Source organism: Antechinus flavipes, chromosome 3 (genome assembly GCF_016432865.1).
Source record: "Antechinus flavipes isolate AdamAnt ecotype Samford, QLD, Australia chromosome 3, AdamAnt_v2, whole genome shotgun sequence".
Lineage (NCBI taxonomy): Eukaryota > Metazoa > Chordata > Mammalia > Dasyuromorphia > Dasyuridae > Antechinus > Antechinus flavipes.
Genome location: NC_067400.1, coordinates 435598108 through 435619915, shown reverse-complemented (window position 1 = coordinate 435619915; position 21808 = coordinate 435598108). Strand labels below are relative to the sequence as shown.

The 21808-nt window shown below is 35.8% G+C and overlaps 1 protein-coding gene across 1 annotated transcript in view; it reads left to right on the top strand.

Moving 5' to 3' along the window:
• The first annotated feature begins 2564 nt into the window (after positions 1–2564).
• The window catches only part of DAPL1 (death associated protein like 1), a 32986-nt gene continuing 13742 nt past the window's right edge, over positions 2565–21808 (top strand). The window contains exons 1-2 of the mRNA XM_051986333.1: positions 2565–2682; positions 13139–13226. Coding sequence (XP_051842293.1) covers positions 2625–2682; positions 13139–13226 — 146 coding nt within the window. The 5' untranslated portion in view covers positions 2565–2624. The remainder of the gene's footprint in view (positions 2683–13138; positions 13227–21808) is intronic.

The following is a 21808-nucleotide window of genomic DNA, read 5'->3' as shown; positions in this document are numbered from 1 at the left end:
GATTAATTTCCTACTCTCCTTATATATACTTTTTAAAAGGCACATAATAAGTTCACCATTTTATAGATAATCCTCTTTTTTTCTTCTTCTTTGCATATTGAAAAGCTCCTGTTTGTTGATGCATGCTAAATTCATTATAAAAAAGGGGGAAAAAATTGTCTTGTTCTTAAAGAGGAAAAGATGGCTCTCAAGAAAATAGTCAAAGAACAAAAGGACATTAGTCCCTTTTCCCAAGGCTCTTTTGTTTCCATAATTAAAGAGGGATGTATTCCTCTTTGTACAAGCCTTTTGCTTCTCTTCCATATTCCTGCTGCCAGTCTTTTCATTATTTCACTGTCCCTCAGAGGGAAGGCAGGGAAATGAAAGGTAATGGAAGTCCAATCAGTCCATATTCTTCCTTGTTAGTGCTTTGATTAAAGTGTTCAGTGAAAGGGAAAGTTGAAGTTATTGTGTAAAATTGAAGAGTCTGAGTTTACTCACACTCTCATTTAACTCTCAAGGCTCCCTGCTCCTCTATCCCTCTATTCCATCACATACCCTCGCTTTTTTCCCATTATAATTACAAATAATAAATAATTAAATATAGATTGATCACCTTAAAGAGGCGTTGTCTTCATTACAATTCTTTTTTCCTAAGTGCAAAAATAAATTATCCCTTTCAAAGAGATAATCAACAAATATTTATTAGTCTCCTATTCTGCAGTGGTTGGCACTGGAGTATAAATACAAAGATATTTTCAGTATAACAAGGAATTACCAATGAGAATGCAAGCCTTGTGAGCATGCATTGGCTTGATGCAAACCCCTACATTGACTTTGGTTAAGCTTTGATATTCTATAACTCTTTCCAATCTGTGTACTACCTGATAAGGAAAAGCTTTTCCACTGACTCCTAAATCAGAACTGAGCATGCAAAAGATCCTAAACTTTTCTGTTCTCTTTCCTGCCTGGTTTCATTTGAATAAGAAGACTATAACTGCTGTAATCTCCTAGTGGAGGCAATATTTTTGTTTGTTTGTTTTTTATTTTTATTTTTAAATACATATCTTCCCCCTCCTTCCATCCATTTTCCTATTGAAAAGATAAGAAATTGTATACACATTATATATATGAAATCATACTAAACGTATTTCTTTATTAGCCATGTTGCAAACAAAAATAGAAAGAAAAGAAAAAGAAAGTGAAAAATGTTTCAAACTGCACTTGGAGTTCATTAGTTCTCTTTCTGGAGGAACATCATAAGTCCTTTGGAATTGTCATAGATCATTATAATGATCAGAGTCACAGTTGATCATCATTACAACATTGCTATTTTTATGGGCAATGATCTCTCAGATCTTCTCACTTCACTTTGCATCAATTCATATAAGTCTTCCCAGGTTTTTCTGAAACTATTCCTTTCATCATTTCTTACAGCACAATAATATTCCATCACAATCATATCCTACAACATGTTCTCCAATTGATGATCATGCCCTTAATTTTTAGCTCTTTGCCACCCATATGGAAGCAACTTGCTAGATTAAGAGGCAAATATTGGACAAGTGTCTTTTCCCAAAAACAGTATGGATGGAGCAAAGTTTCTTAAACTGTGCATCATGATGCCATATGGGGTCACATAACTGAATATGGGGATCATGAAATTATTATTCGTTTTCAGTAAATATTTGATTTGTATGCCTATTTTGTACACCTATCCACCCTTTAAACATCTATGTGTATGAAAATTTCTCAGACAAAAAAGAGTCGTGAGTAGAACAAGTTTAAGAACCCCTGGCAGAGAGGATAGAAGATCAATCATTGAATCAAGAAGGCCTAGATTCAGCCTTGCTCCTGACAAATATTATTTGTATGATCCTGGGCAAGTCACTTAGCCATGCAGTACCACAGACCAATCTTCAATATTATATATTAGAAATATAGAGAAATAGATTCCAAAATCAATATCAGTGCAATGAAAAACCATGATTCCAGATGATCAGTGATAAAACAAGCTACGCACTAGCTGATGGAGAAGTGATAAGTACAAAATACAGAATGAGATATAATTCTTTGTCATGACCAAGGGGGGAATTGTCCTTTTTGACTAAACATATTTGTTTTGAGGGTTTTATTTTTGTTGTGATTATCATTCATTTGGGAGAAAGGGAGAGCAGAGAGAGGAACAAGAAGAGGAAGAAAAAATAAATGCTGAATCACAAGGTCAGACCTCCTTCCACAAAAAAAAGAAACTCTTCCCTACAAACCCATCTCTGTCCCTACCTATAAAATCACTGATGCCACCTTGACAACAACCGAAGAGTCTTTAGATATTCTTTCTCTCAAGAAGTCTGGAACTCCATCTATTCTTCCTTTCCCCTTCCCTTGAGCAGAATGCTCTCTTGTCTGCTAGACTTCTACTCTCCCTGCTTTTCTAAAGAGCTGGCAATAAATATTTGCAAGCCTGAAGGAAATCTGTAAGGCCCCACCTTCCCCTGAGAATACCGGGTGGCCAAACCCTGTTGCTGCTCTGCAATGCCCTTAAAGGGCCCTTTACACTGTTTGTATAAAAGGAGGAGAAAGTGCTACCCTGGCACTCAGCAGAAGCAATAGGACCAACTGGAGCAGCAGCTGCAGCCCATACTATGGCAAATGAAGTAAAAGTCATCCTCTTGCCCCTGAAAGGGGGCCATCCTCCTGCAGGTAGGTTGACCTCTGTCCTAAAAGCAGCTCACAGACTGTTGCTGCTGCGCTGGGTTTCTTCATTCACTCATTTCAAATCTAGAACTTCACCCACAGAAACAGAGACTTCTGAACCTTTCAGAGAATTTTTTTTTTTTTTTTATTTCATGCCCTTTGATTTCTTCTGGTGGCTTCAGGCTTCTTGGCAACTACATGAAACTAGTATCAGGTGGTTCTTTTTTAAAGCTAAATCCTGGTTATTTTTCAAAGGAAATTTGGTGGCAAGTCATGGGAATATAGAATATGAGTTAGTTTGAACCTTTCCTTCCCTGCTGACCCTCTCTGAGTGTATGTTAAGAGCATCTCCAACTGGCCAAAGGGGTTTGTTGCCATGGAAATCTTCCTCCCTGGATTTAGACTTTAGGGCTCCATAGGCTCATAGATCAAGCACTGGAAGAGAGCTAAGAAGCTGTCTGGTCCAATCCCTTCATTTCTGAGTTGAAGAAACTGAGGCTCAGGAAAATAATAAGAACTTACCCAAGATCGCACAAATATCAAAGGTAGAATTTGAACCTCTGTCAGTCAAACAGCATTTATTAAGCATTTAACCTTATGCCATGTGGGAGACACCAAGGAAGGTAAAAATCCATCCCTTATCTTCAAGGAGCTTACATTCTATTAGAGGAGATGAGGTGCAAATACCTGTGCTTCCATGTGAGGTACTAGGCTCTCTGGTCCAAACAAGTGCCCTTTTTCCTGAATCATATCTCCCTATGGCACCTGTATGGACAGTCATTATCTTAGGGAGCTGGACTAGACCAATGTCAGAAGCTTCCTTCCGGTTCTAAATCCTGGGGGCTTGTGATTTGTATATATCAGAAGCAGCTCTACCCTAAAAGTGGCACATGTGTTTCTCCTCCTCTTCAGCCTCTGGGTGGGCCAAGTTAGGAACGGTATAGAAAGCTGTGAAAATGTCTTTTGATGAGCATGCAAGCACGAGGGGGCCAACTTGAAAAGATAGCTCCCTAGGTATTTTGCAAAGCATCCTCATTTTTTTTTCCACATCTGCTATTTATAACAACCTGCTGAAAGCATGAAAATCAGTTCTATTGTAACTCATCTGCATGTGCATATGGATGGGCAACAGCCAAGAAGCCTATTTTTAGAGAGGCCTCTTTCCTCGTGGTGCTGGCATTCTTATTTTCTTCTAAAAGGAATTCTGAAAAGCTCAACCTCTCCGTGCTTTGTTGTAGCATCTAAGGCCTTCCTTCTTTGATGCAATCCTCTATAAATTGATCATCAAATGGCACCGGATAGAAAGTATGACCACAATAAAGACGAAGGAGCAAAATGACTAAGGTTCAGGGGCTTGCCACTGGTCACCCAAATAGCAGAATCCAGAGCTGAGACTTTTGCTTCTGAGATCTACCAGAATATCAGTACAACTGTGTGGCACAGTGAATAGGGTGCTAGGCCTGAAGTCAGAAAGACCAGAGCTCAAATCTGATCTCAGATACTTAGTGGCTGTGTGACCTGAGCCAGTCATTTAACCCTGTTTGCCTCGGTTTCCTCTTCTGTTAAATGAGCTGGAGAAGGAATGGCAAACCTTTCCAGTGTCTTTGCCAAGAAAACCCCAACTGAGTCAGACATAACTGAAACGATTACAAAAAGAACATAAACTCCTTGTTTTTGGTCCTTTTCATCCCCATTCCTAGCACAGAGTAAGTACTTAATAAATGTTTTTAAAATGAATTGAATTTTAAAGTCCCATTTCCAACCAAAAAGTGTTAATAGTTGTAAAGTTATTTAAATATGTATAATAATCAACATATCTTTATATTAGAAGATGATGCTGCTAATTTAGTGATGGACTATGTAGACTACTTTCATTTGTGCAACCATCTCCTTAAAAACCAAGAGGCCTTTAATAATAAAAGTATTCTTAAAATAGAAAGTCTAATATTAAAATTATAATATATCTATTAGAAGCATTGTAATGCAATGAAACATTCATAAGATCTAAGGTCAGATCCTAGCTCTGCCATTTCCTAATTTGGGACTCTTATTTAGCCTTTCTAGTCTCAGTTTCTTTATCTGTAAAATGAATGACTTGGATTAGTTAGTTTCTAAGGTTCCTCCTACCTCCAAATTTATGATTTTACAAACACAACAAAATGAAGATTTGATGAAAATCCTTATATTTTCCCAAGGGCAATAATATAAGCACATTGAATACAGATAAACTTGTAGTCAAAAAGCTTTAGGTTCATATCCTATATATACTAGGTGCGTGATCTGAGGCAACTTCTTGGAGTCTCAGTTTGCCCATCCATATAATGGAGTGAAAAATATCACTAACATATACTTCATAAGATTGAAACACTCCAGAAAAGCCAACTCTTGTTATTCTGTTTTTCAGGAAAGTCACCATCCTTTAGCTTGGCAGTTATTTTGATTATAATAAATCTGTACTCTGTCATTTACCATGTATTACCCTTTGCAGACCTTAGTTTCCTCATTTATAAAAGAAGTCTGTTGGACTTTCTAGTACTAATCTTATGAGATTGTGATGTTTGTGTCTAAGTTTGAAGGTTTTTATTGTGGGATGATATTTTCTAGAAGTAACAGGTGGGATCAGATAATAGCTGTAATAACAATAAGCACTTTAAAGCATGCAAAGAGCTTTAAGGGAAAGCTTTTGTAAAGTACCTTCTATGTGCCATGGGCTAAATTACACATACAATATACAGATATATATATATATATATATTTGCACAGACATATATAAATAATCTCATTTGATTCTTATAACAACCCTGAGAGGTAGGTAGCATTATTCTCCCCTTTTACAGATGAGGAAACTGAAGTTTTAAGTGATTCACCTAGTATCACCTGGCTAGGAGGTGTCTGACTGGATTTGACCTCACATTTTCCTAACTTCAAGTCCAGCATTCTATCCACTGGGTCACCTAACAACCTATCAGAGGCCATGAAAGTTCTTGGAATTCTTGACTTGATCAGTGAGAGTTAAATGATGAAATCTTCAAAATAATGACTTAAAATGAAGGCTTTATAAACTCACTACTACACTCAAACTAAGACTTCAATTATACTGGGTACCAAGGTCTGAATGTTAGTTTCTACTACATTAAAACAGAAAGGGAAAAAAAGAAACTCAATAACCTGAAAGATACCCACAAATGCACAATGGAAAATAAACTCTGCAGGGAAGACAGCCTGACTGTAACTCTCTTCTCCTGATAGATGCTAAGGGCTGGGGGGTTTCACTTTTACATAGACATAAATATCTTATATTGCACTACAGCTAACCACAGTTAAATTTATGTTATAAAACAGGAACACATTAAATGTGAATACATTAGGGGGCCCAGGCTGTATTCAGTAAAGCTTAGCTTTGAATTTCCTGTCTCTGTTGCTTTTAGTTTCAAAAGAACCACATTACTTCAACAACATCAAAAGCAACAAAAATTATACTTAGAAAGCATCCTGGGGAGGCCAAGTACAGGATAAAGGGTAAAGAAGAATAGAGTCAGTGAATAGTTACATAGCTAAGTAACTGTTTGGTTTAGTATTGAATAAGGGACCTACTGAGGGTTATTCCACTAAACTCCTAAACAAACTGAGAGTCCTGTATATCATTAGAAGATCTTTTGGTAGGATGGAAAGATAAAGATTCTGAAGGCCTTTCTCTGTCATTTAGTACTTTCTATAATAACCTTGAACTATCAATCAATTCACCAGCATTTATTAAGTGCCTACTGCATCCCGGCATTGGGGATACAAGTGATAATAGCAATAGCTATATTATCTCATCTGATCCTCACAAAAAACCTTTGAGGTAGGCAGAATTGTTTATTTCCCCATTTTACAGATTAGGAAATTAATGTGAAAAAAAGGATAAGAGACTTGCCCAGGATCACACAGCTACTAAGTATCTGAGACAAGAGTCAAACTTAGGACTTCTAGAGTCCAAGTCCAGCACTCTATCCTCAATATCTTCAAGAAGCTTAAATTCTATTGGACAGTTCATTGTAAGAGTAAGTGTAATAGAAAGAGTCCTGGAATTGGAATCAGAAGTTGTCATTCAGTCATTTCAGTTATATCTGACTTTAAGATATTGGTTTGCCATTTTCTTCTCCAGCTCATTTGACAGATGGGGAAAACTGAGGCAAACTAAGGTTACACAGCTAGTAAGTATCAGAAGACCTAAGTGCAAATGCTGGTATTATTTCTATGTTACAGATGGATAGATTGAGATTGAGACATGGGTGACTGAATTAAATGGAATTGCAGCTCTCCTATCTGAATTGTTACGGTTCTTTTATAAAAAGCTGCTAAAAATGCCATTCGCACTCTTCCAGCACTATTAAGAAAACCTTTAGGAACCTAATGAACTAAATTCACTCAATCATAGTTTAGGATTGGGCAGGGACTATTTACATTGCAGTTGGAACTCAGGTGTCCTAAATCTTCATTCAATGCCCAGTGTTTTCTTCCTTTTCTAACATCTGTCTGCTTTAAAGAGATATTTTTAGGACAAATATGCATTTTTGAAAATTTTGGAAGATAAATGATATTATAAAAACAAAATTATTATTGTGTCTAAGACTTCCCTGCTATTAATTATGAATCTCTGTGAAGAAAGGGAAGACAGGAAACATGAATTTATTAAAGCAATTGCTATGTGCCAGGCTCTGTGCTAAGCACTTTATAAATATTAGCTCATTTGATCTTTGAAACAATCAAGGAAGTAAGTGTTATTGTTACCCTCATTTACAGATTAGAAAATTTAGGCAGAGATTAATTGACTTGTCTAGGGTCACACAGTAAATACTTAATGTTGGATTTGAACTCAGGCTTTTTAACTCCAGACCCAGTGTTCTATCCTATGACAGAAAGATTTTAGCATCAGTCAAAGCAAGGAAGTTTTTCATGGTTTTTCTGCTTTCTAATAATCACAGCTCATTATCTATATGCAGCACGTCCAAGATACATATATAGATGAATTAATATGGCAAACTTTCCTTCAAACTGCATATTATATAAGTAATATATATTCTTCATCCATTCTGTTTTTTCAATGTAGATAGTTAAATGAAATGCATGTGAAATACTAAAAATTTCACATAAGAGTCTACAGTATTCCATGGCTTGTCCAATTATTGTGGTTTTACCTTCAAACAAGAACATTTAAAGAATCTTAGGAAATAAATAGGGAAACTTTTTTTGTTTACCTATCTCCTACAACATTGAAGAAAACATCTTTACCACATGATACTTCACTTAATATGTTTACAGATTATTAAAGGTTTCTCTGAAATGATATCTATCAATGCCATTAAATTCAACAAGTATTTATTAAATCCTGGAACCTTGCTTGATTTTATCTTATCTGAAAATAGTTTTCAATGTTGCCATTAATTGTATTGAAGCAAATGTTTTCTTCAAGTCAATAAACGATAAACACAACAGAATCTTGTGTTCTCAATTCTTCAGTTAGTTTGTTAACTTTTAAAACTTGGTGGCTTATTATAGAAAATTGCCTGTAACTACTTGCCTAGTCCATTCTTATGTTATCTTCAAAGATTGTCTATGGATACATAGAGCATTCTCATGAGACTTTCATAGAAATGACTTTCCTTCGATTGCTTTTTACTATTTGGGGAACAATATTGTTCATCCTTTGCCCCACTTTGTTAAGAGACAGAAGAAGATGTGAGAGAATGAGAAATAAGAAAACAAGGGAAATTCTTTACTAGGACAATACAGTATTAACACAAGAAGATACATTAGATGAATTTTAGTTCAACTTTCCATTGTCTACAAGCTTTCTGATAGAGAACTATTTAAATTAGCAGAGAACCAGAGATGTGCTGGAGCTGGCTTTACTAAGCTTACAAGAAACCATTATTAAAATTTTGATGTGTTTACACTTTGGGCAACTAGTTGGTACAGAGGATAAAGCACTAAGCTTGGAATTCAAATTTGGCCTCAACAACTATGTGACCATGGACAAGTCACTTAACCCTATTTGCCTCAGTTTCCTCATTTGGAAAAGATCTCCAGAAACCAAAAACCAAACCAAAAAAACCTCAAATGGAGTCATGAAGAGTTGGATATAACTAAAAATACTCAGCAACAACATCTCAGAAATCAGTAAATCTGCTTCAAATCAAGGCTTAATTTGGTGTTTTGTTGATTGTCTGGATTTAAGAAAGTGTCACAGTGCAGATTAAATTTAAAAGTATGAATTCACCTGCCGCCTTCCCTTGTTAAATATTTATCAACACACAACCCTGCATTGCTCTATAAATATTGCCTAAGGTCAGCAGAATTGTAATAGAAAGCTCAGAAAATGAAATTGTCACCAGACTGAAGGCCTAGTAACTAGAAATTAATTATAATAATAGCTAATATTTATATTGTACTTTAAGATTTACAAAATGCTTTACATCCTTTATCTCATTTGAGCCTTACATCATGAAAAAAAATTTTTGATTCTTAGAAAATTCTTCTAAATTTTGAATCATGTTATAGCCTTAATACTTCTATCCATTGGTGCTAGTTCTGACTTCTAAAATTATAGAGAATATCTAGGGACTCTTCTGGAAAGTTATCATGGAATCATGGAAATAAATGGTAGATTTTGAGTCATTGCGCTGGAATCTCATAGTAATTACATGATTATGTAAAAATCCATTTTCTGAAACATAAAATATGGTTAATTAGAATCCCATTCCATGATTCTCCTTTTACAGATTGCCTCCTCTAGCCCTCTCAATATAGAGTGGTTTAGAATTGTCATGTCATGTGTTGTTTTAATATATTAGATTTTATTCTTTTTCTTTTTATGCTTATGAATAAAGAATTGTCAACAGCTAAACTATAGTTGTGTGATGATTGAAAATTTCTGAGACTCAGAGTTTCTGGGTGAATTATAACCAATTGTATTAACTATATCTAGAAAGCAGTAGACAAAATTGGCTCATTGTTTCCTGCAGCGAACAAAGAGCACAAGCTTGTCAAACCTTCAACATTGATAGTCTTTTGAAAAGGAAGTCCACCTGATGGTGGAAATTAACTGATTGGTTAACAAGTAATGAGAGAATGAATATTCTAGACTTATTCCAGTAAGGGTTTAGAGATACATCACACTGAGTACCCAGTCTTAATTAAAGAGATTAATACCCAGTTTTGGTTAGAAACATCAATATTCATATCACCCATTTGACAAAAAAGGAGAATCCACAGTTTTCCAAATTTGTCTGAGTAAAATACAATGACCAAGAAAACACCTTCACCTAAATTTGTAATTTCTTAACTGTATTTGATTAGAATCTTTGCCTTCCTAGCTGCGTAACTCTTTGCCCAAAATTTTCTACACTGGTTGATTTCTGGATCAGGAAGTAGAAAAAGAGGGAAATTTTAATGCTAATTCAATAATTAGTTATTAATACAAGAAAGAAATAATCATTTCTCTCACTTGTGTAGTCAACTTTTATGCCATGCTTATAATTAATTCCACTGAAACATTGAAGCAGAAAGGAGAAAAGGAAAAGTTTTCTTAATTAGTGGTGGCTGAGTCAAGAATCTAATTGCATAAATGTTTACAGGTCACACCACTAAACTGAAGAAATAAATCCTGATATCCATTAAAAGAACAGTTAGGGTATAGGCTCCTTTTGGAGTTTAGTGAAGCACTTGAGAGTCAAGGAAGAGCTAGGAACTGGAATTATCAAAGTTTTTGTTATTGAAAAAGATCAAGAATCAGCCTCCCTTCCCACTTCCCAGCTCTTGGAGAATCACAGCTTCATTTTCCACAAGTGGTTCTCCCCTCCATGATGTCTCCAGAGGTGAGTTTGGAAGCCAGTTAGCTTGTCTGAGGGCCATTCCTATAAGTATTGGGCCCAAGTCCTTGGGACGTTTCCACAAGGATGCAAGATTGGGGTCAAGGTTGTAGTGATGGCTTGACTCACCTGGTTAATGCCACTTTTTGTCTCTCCCTCAAAGTGCCTTGCTACTTTAGTTAGACTTGGCTGCCCTATTTCTAAATTCTTTTAAGAAAAAAATTTCATTCTAGATTTTAAAACTGCATCAGAAGATATAATTTTACTCATACTTGACTTTTATTGTTGTCCTTTGAGTTTTTCTTTAATCTAAATGTCTTAAAAAAATGAACATCTAATCGGAATCTAATGTAGAAAAAGCTCCCTTTTTTTTCTTGTCTGAGTGAACCTAGGAGAATTACAACATAAACATATAGGCATATAGGTCAAAAATTCCTTGGTTTTTTCAGAAGTGCTTTCAACTGTAGAATAGGTTTTCTTCATTTTTTAAATTCTCTTTTAAATACTTGTAGGAAACTACAGATATTACACAAGAAGAATTAATGAGTTCAAACAAATTTACATACATCCAGGGTTTTGTTTTTTTTTCAACTGACCACTTTTGGATTCATAGTTTTCCTGAGCATAAAAGAGGAAAAAAAGAATTTGATTTGACATGTTCATTGAAATAGGTTATTCTTTCTCAAAAGTTGATTTCATCTGACACTGTTCAACACTTGAATTGTTGTTGTTAGGTCATCTGTAGCCCAATTAGTGCTAATTGGTTTTGCGAATGTCAAGATTATTAATGCAATGTGATTCACTTAGAACATTTATATTTGAGGTTTGATAGGTCTGTATCAAAATGAGAAATGCTGCTTATGTTTATAGGCACCTATGCTGAAGGAAACCCATGTTACCATGAGGCTTTGGGTACATCCCACTTTAGTTGGCCTTCAGAAATCTTGGCTAAAAAGTTGCCAACTAAAAAATGATGATATCACAACATAATTCTCAAATGCTACCATGCAAAAACATGGTTAAGAAACATTTATTTTTAAATAGAAACTCTGAGTGAATGAAGCTTGTCTCTTTTGCTTATTATCTGTGTAAGCTTGCTAAAGTCAAACTTAATCTCTCTAGGCTTCATTCCTTCAACTGTTGTTTATCTGTAAAATGGAATTGGTCTAGATCAAAGCTTTTTCAACTATGGGTCACAACCCCTTATGGCAGGGGTGGGAAACCTTTTTCTGCCAAGAGCCATTTGTATATTTATAACATCATGCACAAGTCATACAAAATTATCAACTTATGGAACTCAAGCAGTAGGAGTTGCTGTACCTGGCTTTCAGCTCATCATCACCTGTAATTGCTTAGCAAATGATTTTGCAGGGCTGATGGCCCACAGACATTCCCCACTCCTGATATACAGGGTCGTGTAACTGAATGAGGGGGTCAAGAAGTTATGATTTATTATCAGTAAATGTTTTATTTATAAACCTATTTTATATAACTGTATACCTGGAGTTGTGTAAAACTTTTTTGGGCAGAAAGGGGTCATGAATGTGAAAAGTTTAAAAAGCCTTAGTCTGGATCATAGGTGAAATTTAGTCTAATTGCTGCATACAATAGCAACAACACTCAATGAAAGCTGAACCAGATTAAAATGTAATTGAGAAATGTTTCAACACAATAAATAAAAATACAACAAAATATAGCTAATGCAAATTTGAAGCTAAGTCAATATGTGACCCTCCAAAAAAACCATTTCTATTTAAGTTTGATACCACTGACCTAGCTAGACTCCTTTCTTCCAGTCTTACCTTAGCAATCATCATGGAGGGAAGAAATATCTATGGTCTTCTAAAGAAAGGAAGTAAACAAGCTATTACATGAGCCTCCTGTGTGCCAGGTCCTGTGCTAAGTACTTTATAAATATTATATCATTTGATCCTTACAACAACCTTAAGAGTAAGATGCTATTGTTCTCCCCATTTTATAGTTGAGAAAACATAAGTGCATGAGGGTGAAAGGCCTTACCCATATAGCTAGTAAGAGACTCTATTGTGAATTCTATTATCCTGACTCCAGGTTCAATATTCTATCTACTGAGCCACCAAGTTATCTTATGCTTAATTAGGATTCTACTCCCCAAACATAGGACCATAAATTTAAAAGTTAGAAAAGACCTCAGATGCCAGTTTCTCCAATCCTTGGACTTACCTAAAATCGCAAAGGATTTGAATCCTGATTTCTTAGTAAGGAGTCTTTCCATTTTACTGGGATGCCTTGCAGCAAAACCTGACGTTTCTCTTTTTTTTTTCTTCTTCTGACCACATTTCAGAACAAGTAGGATATAGAGACTTTTTTTTAATGAAAGGGTTTTTTTGTGCTGCAACTTTTACTTTACTACTTTAAGTATAGATATAATTAAATAATCTTTAAAAATAATCTATAATTTTTAAGCATCCTGATTTAATTTTATATCATTTATTATATAATTTATGTAATTCTTAAGCATATATCATTCTAAAATTGCAATCACTAACACACAAGCCTGTCAGTAAGAAAGCCAATCCCCCTGCAGCTCTTCTGGGAAGCTCTCACATCTCTGTTTCTTTTCTTTATAGTCAAAGCTGGAGGAAGGCGAGTTTCCAAAAAACAAGAAAATGCAGTTGTGGAGAGAAATGCCAAAAAAGGAGGACCAGAGAAGACCAGGTAAGGTTTGTTTGTCAGGATGCTAACATGCCCACCACCAGCAGCAATTCTAGATTGTACAGAGGGACATCAGGCCTCTCCTTTTGTACTGGATCAGGGAGGGAAATAGCCTCCTCAGAACAAAGAGAAGAGAGTTGGCTAATAAGGAGCCAGAGATACAACTGGTACGGAATTTAGGAAACCTTTGATATGTGATGACAGCAGGACTGGAAGGAGAAGGAAAAGGGAATAAGCACCTACTATGTTCCGTGCACTGTGCTAATTGCTTTGTAAATATTTGATTCTCCCAATAACCCTATGAGATGGGTACTATTATTTGTGGCTATTTTACAGTTGATAAAACTAAGAAAGAGTAAATTTCTAAGACTGGATTTGAATTCGAGTCTTTGAGACTCCAGGCCCAAAGGTAAGTAGGACTGTCTAGGAGCTAGAAAGTGAAAATGAGATTTAAAGATGAGGTCACCTTCAAGTAGTGTCTCCCTTCCAAAACTTTGCTATCAGGCACTTTAAAGGCTGACATTGACACAATGCTTCAGTATTTGCAGTTACTTATGGTGCTCTCTACAACTCTTTGACCTAGGTAATCCAAGTTTCATTCATTTTGCAAAGCCCCAGAAAGACTGAATCACTTGCTCAAATGTCTAAGGGAATAAGAACTGGAATTAAAACCCCAACTCCCAATCCACCTCTTCTCCATTGCCTGGATCCAAAGCTAATGCAGTTCCTTCCATACTATTTTCAGATCACCTCTTAAAATATTGTCCTAAGCTTGACCTGTTTTTGAAAAATGCTTTTGGGAACAAGACTCCCAAATTTAAAATGAAGACTTTTTTGGTTTTAAATTCACCACTCAATTATTTAGAAACTAATGGTCACTATATTTGGCATACCCGGAAGGCTCTGAATTTGTTTTCCCCTTGCTGATTCTGTCACATCCTTGATATACTACACTATGCTGAGAGCTAAGCAAAGGGAAATTGTTAATTCTGTACACAAACATCCAGAATAATTCTAAACACCATTTGAGGAAAAGGGGTTAGGGAAGGAATAGTGTATTCAGCAGATAATGATACATAGACCTTGTTACTCTAAGAAGACATCATTATAGAAACTATTCAAGAAAGGTTTTATTAAATTTATGGATGATAGGTTTGTAATGGAGCATTAAAAGAAAGTCAAGGGTATTTAGGGTGCATCCTTAAATCTTTTTAGGTCAGCTTCATGGAAGTTTACCACCGTCAGAGACAAAATATAGGATAGAATGGAACATTGAGCATGGCTTTTCTTGTTTTGTTTGGAAAAAGAAGATTATTTAAACCTACTCCTTCTAAAATTATTGTTTACCTCCCAACCTCTGTTCTATTTTATCTTGAAGAGGAGGAAATATGCTAAAGATTGTTTTCCACATTCTTAAAATAAAGTACCTGTTTGCCTCATTAGCAATAGCTATTTAATAAGAGATAATAAAAGAAAAATAACAATGATATAGGGAAAACAAGTAATTAAATTAAAACCTGTTTCAGCTGAAATCACTGGTGCAAATATAGGACAAGTTAATTATGATAAGCTATTTATTTGACCAGGCCTGGAGTCTGAAAATTAAAAGTCCATGTCTTAGAGCATCTAAACATTAAAAAAAAAAAAAAAAAAAAAAAGACTCTTTGAGATCAACTAAGTTTAACAACCTCATTTGGGAATTAAGAAAGCTAAAATACAGAGTTCAAATGGCTTACCCAAATGGTAATTAGAAGAACTAGGATTTGAATGCAGACCATCTGGTTTCAGAGCCACTGTTCTTTCCATGATATTTAAACTTATGTAAGATACTTAGAGTACCTCATCTAGTGTATTTAACTAATGTAAGATGGCTAAGGGAATCCATTCTAACATGGATTGACTGATGGATCCTAGGTGGTATCTCCATGATAATACCAGGCTACATGCTAGAAACTACTTCTGAGTCATCATTGTCAGTCAGTGATGGACTCCCAAAAAGGCACGCAAGCACAGGTTTCAAACTGTGGTTTACAAGCTGAAACTAGTCTATCATCCTAGCTAGAGTGATGTACATACTGTTCTTCAAAACCTTGCCACAGACTGAGGATGAGTGGGACATATTAGAAGTTTCTCTCAATGGAAACCGAGGAAGGATCAGTGTTAGGAAGACCACTTCTTTATCAGAGACTAGAGCAAAGAAGGGGAGAATGATGAATAAACAAGGGCCGTGAGATGTAGAGTAAGTATAAACTAGGAGATCAGCAGAAGGGAAAAGGAACGTTGATATAAGAAGTCTAAAGACAAGAGAAGGTTTGGAACAGGTAAAGTCAACCACAAAATCCAATTGAGAGTGGATACAATAAAACAATGAGCTTTAATTTAGAAAAACAAAGACTTGCATGAAGTAATAAAAAGCGAAATGAGCAGAACCAAGAGAGTGTTGTATACTGTGACAGCAATATAGTTCAAAGAATAACTATAAATGATTAAGTAATTTTGAGGGTTATATTCAAATCAACTACAAAGAATCTATGAAGGAAGATGCTATTCACTTTCAGAGAAAGAACTGGCCAATAGAAATATGCATAATATGATCTTACATATATACGTATGTGTGTATGTGTAATATATGTATGTGTATATTTACATATGAGGAATATGTGTGTGTAACATATAAATGTGTATATATATACATTTGTGCTTAATTGTAGCCTTCTCTGAGGGGAGAGGAATAAAACAAAAATTATACAGCAGAGAACAAAAGAAAATCTATAAGAAAACACAGAAAAACTGGGTTGCTTTGTAAAATTTATAACATAAGTTTTTGTGAAATGGAAATTTCTTGTTTCATGTTGAATCCTCTCATGTTCTGCTGTGTATACATAGAACTTTTTTCTTTTTTTTCACTTTGTATTTGTTTAAAATGAATAAAAAATTCATTAAAAATAAAAACGAAATTAATAAAAATTTTAAAAAGAGTAGATTAGATAAATTTGTAGTGGATTCAACATGGTCTTATGGTTTAACAGCATTCATTAGTACATACATAGGAGCACAAACAGTAGATTGTGAGGATGAAGTAAGATTGGGGTTTGGAAACATGTCAACAATAACATGTAAGCAGGAATTTCAAGGATGACTGATAATATGTGACTGAGTTGGTCAAACATAGATCAAGACTTGGAAAGGAGGGAAATAAGGCCAGAATAGGGGTAATGGAGTAGGAGAATTTGAAGGCTGGAGGGATTTCTAGTCAAGATGAAAATAGAGAATAATTTTAAGGCATGTGAGAAGAATGGAGAGAATAAGAGATAACAGATGGTGGTCAGAGAAGAATTGAAGAGTTCTCAGTCATGGAGGCAGAGCAGTTATAGATAATTATCAAATCAAGCATATAATCATCTCTGTGTGTAGATGAATTGGAATTAAGATGGACTCAAAAAAGTTGAGGAGGTTGGCCAAAATGTTTGAAAGGAAATCATTGTACATATTAAGATTCCCATTTATGAAAGCAAGAGTTGGAGTGGGAAGGAAAACTGGCACCCAGGGTTAGAGTTCTTTGAGATAAGAAAGAGATTTAGAAGTCAGTAGATAACTGTGATACACGGAGTTGGACTGGGTGAAAGTTCCATAAAAATGAGATCGATAAATGGGGATGAGAAGGAAGGAGTCTGCTCCTCTTCTTGACCCAGAAGAAATGAGAGAAAGAGCACCAGTTTTGAAGAGGGTAGCCAGTAATTAGCCCAGTAATATAGAAAGAGTATAAAGTGAAAAGATATAGGACAAAGGGAAGGCTCTTAAAAATGGATGTGGATTTTTGAAGGTCGCAATAAAATGGGCGGGCAGAGGGAGGGTTCTCTGGAAGGACTAGGGATGATAGGACAGGGAGTGATGGAAGTCAGAAGATATTGATTATGAATGATGGAGATTAAAGGCAGTCAAAACATTGTCTGTTTGCTTGGGGAAATGATATGTTGCTAGAGGTTCTCCATGTCTAGACATCTCTTACAATACTGAGAATCTAGGGGATTAACAAAATCAACAATTCACTGTCACAGTAAAAATCCACAAAACTAGTAACAGGCCTGGTAAAGAAATATGAGCTGGGAAAAAAACTTGCCTCTATCTGCTACATTCAGTGAACTAAAACCCCCTAGAGACTAGCCAAAGCTACTGATCCCTCATATGGGCCACTGCTCTAGGACTCTCCAGCCCACTTTTCTCATCTTCCTAAATCCCAGGCAATTAAAAAAAACTGCAAAGTATCCACAACCACATAAAAAAAAAAAAATGCTGCAAATTACCAATGATTAAGAGAAATGCAAATTAAAACCACTCTGAGGTTTTACCTGATGAAAATGAGTAAAAATAACCCCAAAATGGTAACAGTCAATGTAGAAAGGGTTTGGAGAAGATGGAACACTAATACATTGTTATGAAATGGTGCAACCATTTTGGAAAGCAATTTGGAATTAAGCAAATAAATTGATTAAAACATCTATACCTTTTGAACCAGAGACTCCCTTACTGGTTTATACCCTAAGGAAGTTATTGATAAGAAAAGTTTCCTTTTATTCCAAAATATTTCTAACTACTTTTTATAACTAGGAGTTGGAAATAAAGTAAATATTGAGTGGAAATGACTAAACAAATTGTGGTGCATAAATACAGTGGAGTAATACTGTGTTTTGAGAAATAATGCACGTGATAAATACAAAGAAGCATGGAAAGATCTACATGAAGAAAGCAAATGTAGAATGAAGGAAGCAAAACCAAGAAAATATTATGTACAGTGACTACAATGATTTAAATGGAAACAACATCACACCAAAGTTTTTTTAAAAGTATATATAACAAAATTATGAAGAACAAATGTAAATAAAAGCCTTGTTTCTCAAATATATAGAGAAGCAAGTTAAATTTATAAGATTACAAGTCATTTCCCAATTGACATATGGTCAAAGGATATGAACAGGCGCTTTTTAGATGAAGAAATATGACTATTTCTAATCATATAAAAAAATGCTATAAATCACTATTGATTAAATATTAAAACATAATCTGAGGTACAACCTCACACCTATCAGAGTGACCAATATGACAGAAAAGGAAAATGATAAATATTGGAAAGGATATGGGAAAATTGGGACACTGTTGGGGAATTTGTGAATTGTTCCAACCATTCTGGAGAGCAATTTGGAACTATGCCCTAAAGGCTATAAAACCAATGCATACTAGGGGCAGCTAGATGGAGCAGTAGATAGAGCACAGGCCCTGAAGTCAGAAGGATCTGAGTTCAAATCCAATCTCCCGGCACCTAGCTGTGTGATCCTGGGCAAGTCACTCAGTCTCAATTGCCTCACAATAAACAAAATCAAAAATAAATGCATACCTTTGATCCAGCAATGCCACTAGTAAGTGTATTCCAAAGAGATGTTTTTAGACAGAAGAGGAGGGGCAAGAAAGATCCCATATAAACAAAGATATTTATAGAAGCTCTTTTTGTGGTGACAAAGAATTGGAAATTGAGAGGATGTCCAAATGGCTGAATAAATTATGATATGTGATTGTGATGGAATATTGTTGTGTTATACGAAATGACAAAGAGGATTCTTTCAGAAAAAGATGAAAAGACTTATTTGAACTAACGCAAACTAAAGTGAGTAGAACCAGGAGAACATTGTACACAGTAATACTGCATGATAATCATGACTTAGCTATTCTTAGCAATACCACATTCTAAAACTTTTCCAAAGGACTCAGGATGAAATAATACTATTTACTTCCAGAGAAAGAATTTATAGAATTTAAATGCAGATTGAAGCATACTATTTTTCACTTCATTTTTTTTTTTTTGGTGTGTGTGTATGTTTACAACATTATTAATATGGAAATATACTTTACATAATTGCATATGTATAATCTATATCAAATTACTTATCTGGAGGGGAAAAGGGAAAGAAAATTTGAAACAAAAAAATTTTTAGATAAATGTCAAAAATTATTTTTATATGCAATTGAGGGGAATTAAAGAAATTTTTAAAAAGAACAAATGAGACACAAATGCAGAAATATGATAATGAAGAAGGGACCCTGAAACTCTAAAAATCCTTGAAGGAGAAAATCTCCTTCAACTCTGCCTCAGTGAGGGACCCAGCTCGCAGGAAAGTAAACAAGACAGTTTCATTCTGTTATCTAGCAAAAGGAATTCCAATCCTATTGAACTGAAGAAACTCATTGAATTCCAGTTCAAGCTGAAATCCGGCGAGTAGATGAGCCAATTTGGGACTCCACCCATGAGTTCCCTTCAACTTGTAGCCAAAGCTCCTATTATAAAAGAGCCAAACTAAAATCCTTTCTTTGCAGAGGTTCCAAACATGCCATGCTAGGCTATGCCATGGAAACCTCTGCCCTCTGGAATAATATTCTTTTCCAGTGTTATCCTTTCTTTATCCTCAGCTATCCCCCTAACCTGATTTAATGCCTCTCTCTCGGGATTGCTAACCTTACTTCCCAATCCCTATAATAAACCTCTTTTATCAATCTAGGTTTTCAGGTAAATTCCTTTACAGAGAACTTCTGTGCCGCCAGAAGGGAGTCCCCAAAACTCCCTACCCTTGTGCTGAATCCCAAGGGGATGCAGAGGAGCCAAACCTCTCCATTTGGTTACCTGAGCCCCGAACCTGCCACTATCATTTAACTCCCTGATCACCTGCAACCCTAATCTCATTTTGGTTCCCTAAATCTAGACTTATCATTTGGTTCCCTTCTAAAGCTCCAAAACCTAAACCTCATCAAGAAGACACTCCTAACCTACTCCTTTGTATAGGTGAAAGATCCACAGGTGTTACATAAGCACAAGTTTTTAGACTTTTCTCAATGTGTCAATCAATTGTGTTGACTTTTTTTTTTTTTTGACTCTCTAAAAAAAACACACACACATACCCCCCTTCCCCCCAAAAAAATGACCACAAGAAAACCAACCTCCCATTTGTAATATGGAATGGCTCTTAGGGAGGGAAGCACAAAGGGATACCTGGGATAATACAGGAACATGAGACACAGAAAGCATACATTAATTTTTAAAAACAAAATAATAAATCCCAGGCAACTGAATCAGAAAGAGAAATCAAAACCCTTTTCAGCCTAACCAGATATGGTTTGGATAAACTCTGAAGTCCTTTTGACACCCTGCAGTGCAAACTCATTGTTCTTGTCTAGTCCCGCTGGAAAATTGCTTGGGTATCCTTCCATTCTAGTGACCCAAATGCAACATAAACACTTCCTTATTTTTCTTCATTGGCTCTCCTGTTGACACTGGCTTTGTTTCTGGCACCTCCCTTATTTGTCCTCAAGCTTATCTTGCTGGCACCTCTTTCAGAATCACTAGAAGCTTTGATTCCAGTGGATGTTGTTTCTTTCCCAAGAGCTGAGGCTGCTCTGATAATTGAAGAGATTTTAACTAATCCAAAAGAAGGAAATGTTTCTCTCTTTGAAATCTATGTAGAAAATATAAACAGTACTTACATGTACCTAAATAATCATTTTATATGTTTACCCTCCCCACCCATGTCATATGGAATGGTTCTTGGGGAGCCTCCCCCTCCAATTGGCTAATTATAAAATTGAATCACACACTTTAGATTTGGAAAAAATTGTAGAGTTAACTTAGTCTATCCCACCCTCATTTTTACACCTAGAGAGTTTAAATGACTTGCCCAAGATCACACATGCAGTAAACTTCAAAAGTAAGATCTGAACCGAATTAGATTCTCTCCCTCTGAGCTAATATTCTTTCTACTATAGTACTCTCTATTAGGGCAGCCAAATGGTGCAGGGGATGGAATGTCTAGAATTAGAAAGACTCATCTTCATGAGTCCAAAATCCACCTCAGATACTTAGTAGCTGTGTGATTTTAGGCAAGTGACTTAATCTTATGTGCCTTAGTTTTTTCATCTGTAAAATGAGTTAGGGAAGGAAACGTCCATTCCAGTATCTTTGCCAAGAAAACTACAAATGGGATCATGAAGGTGTGTGGGGCGGGTGCTAGACCCCCTTTCCCAAACTAACTAATCAGAGACGTTTTCAGGTACAAAGAGAAAGCATTTATTTAATCCCTGCAGGGAGAGGCCCAGACACACCTGGGAAGCATGACAGCTCCCAACATGTCCTGCCAAGCAGGAAGTAGTAAAGCTAATTAAACAGCAAAGACCCAAGTCTTTCCATTGGATGGCCTAAAAAGGAAGCAATTATTATTGACCAATGCTCACCAATGTTGTCTGCTTCCTGTGGGTAATGTCACTTCCTAAAGCTGACCCTAGTACTCGCAGGGGTCCTCAAACTACTGCCCTGGGCCAGATACAGCAGCTGAGGACGATTATTCCCCTCACCCAGGGCTATGAAGTTTCTTTATTTAAAGGCCCACAAAACAAAGTTTTTGTTTTTACTATAGTCCGGCCCTCCAACAGTCTGAGGGACAGTGAACTGGTCCCTATTTAAAAAGTTTGAGGACCCCTGCGGCTGGGACCTCTAGGCCTAGAGATCATGTGATTTCCTGTAACCAGGAGCCCAAGGCCTGGTCTTC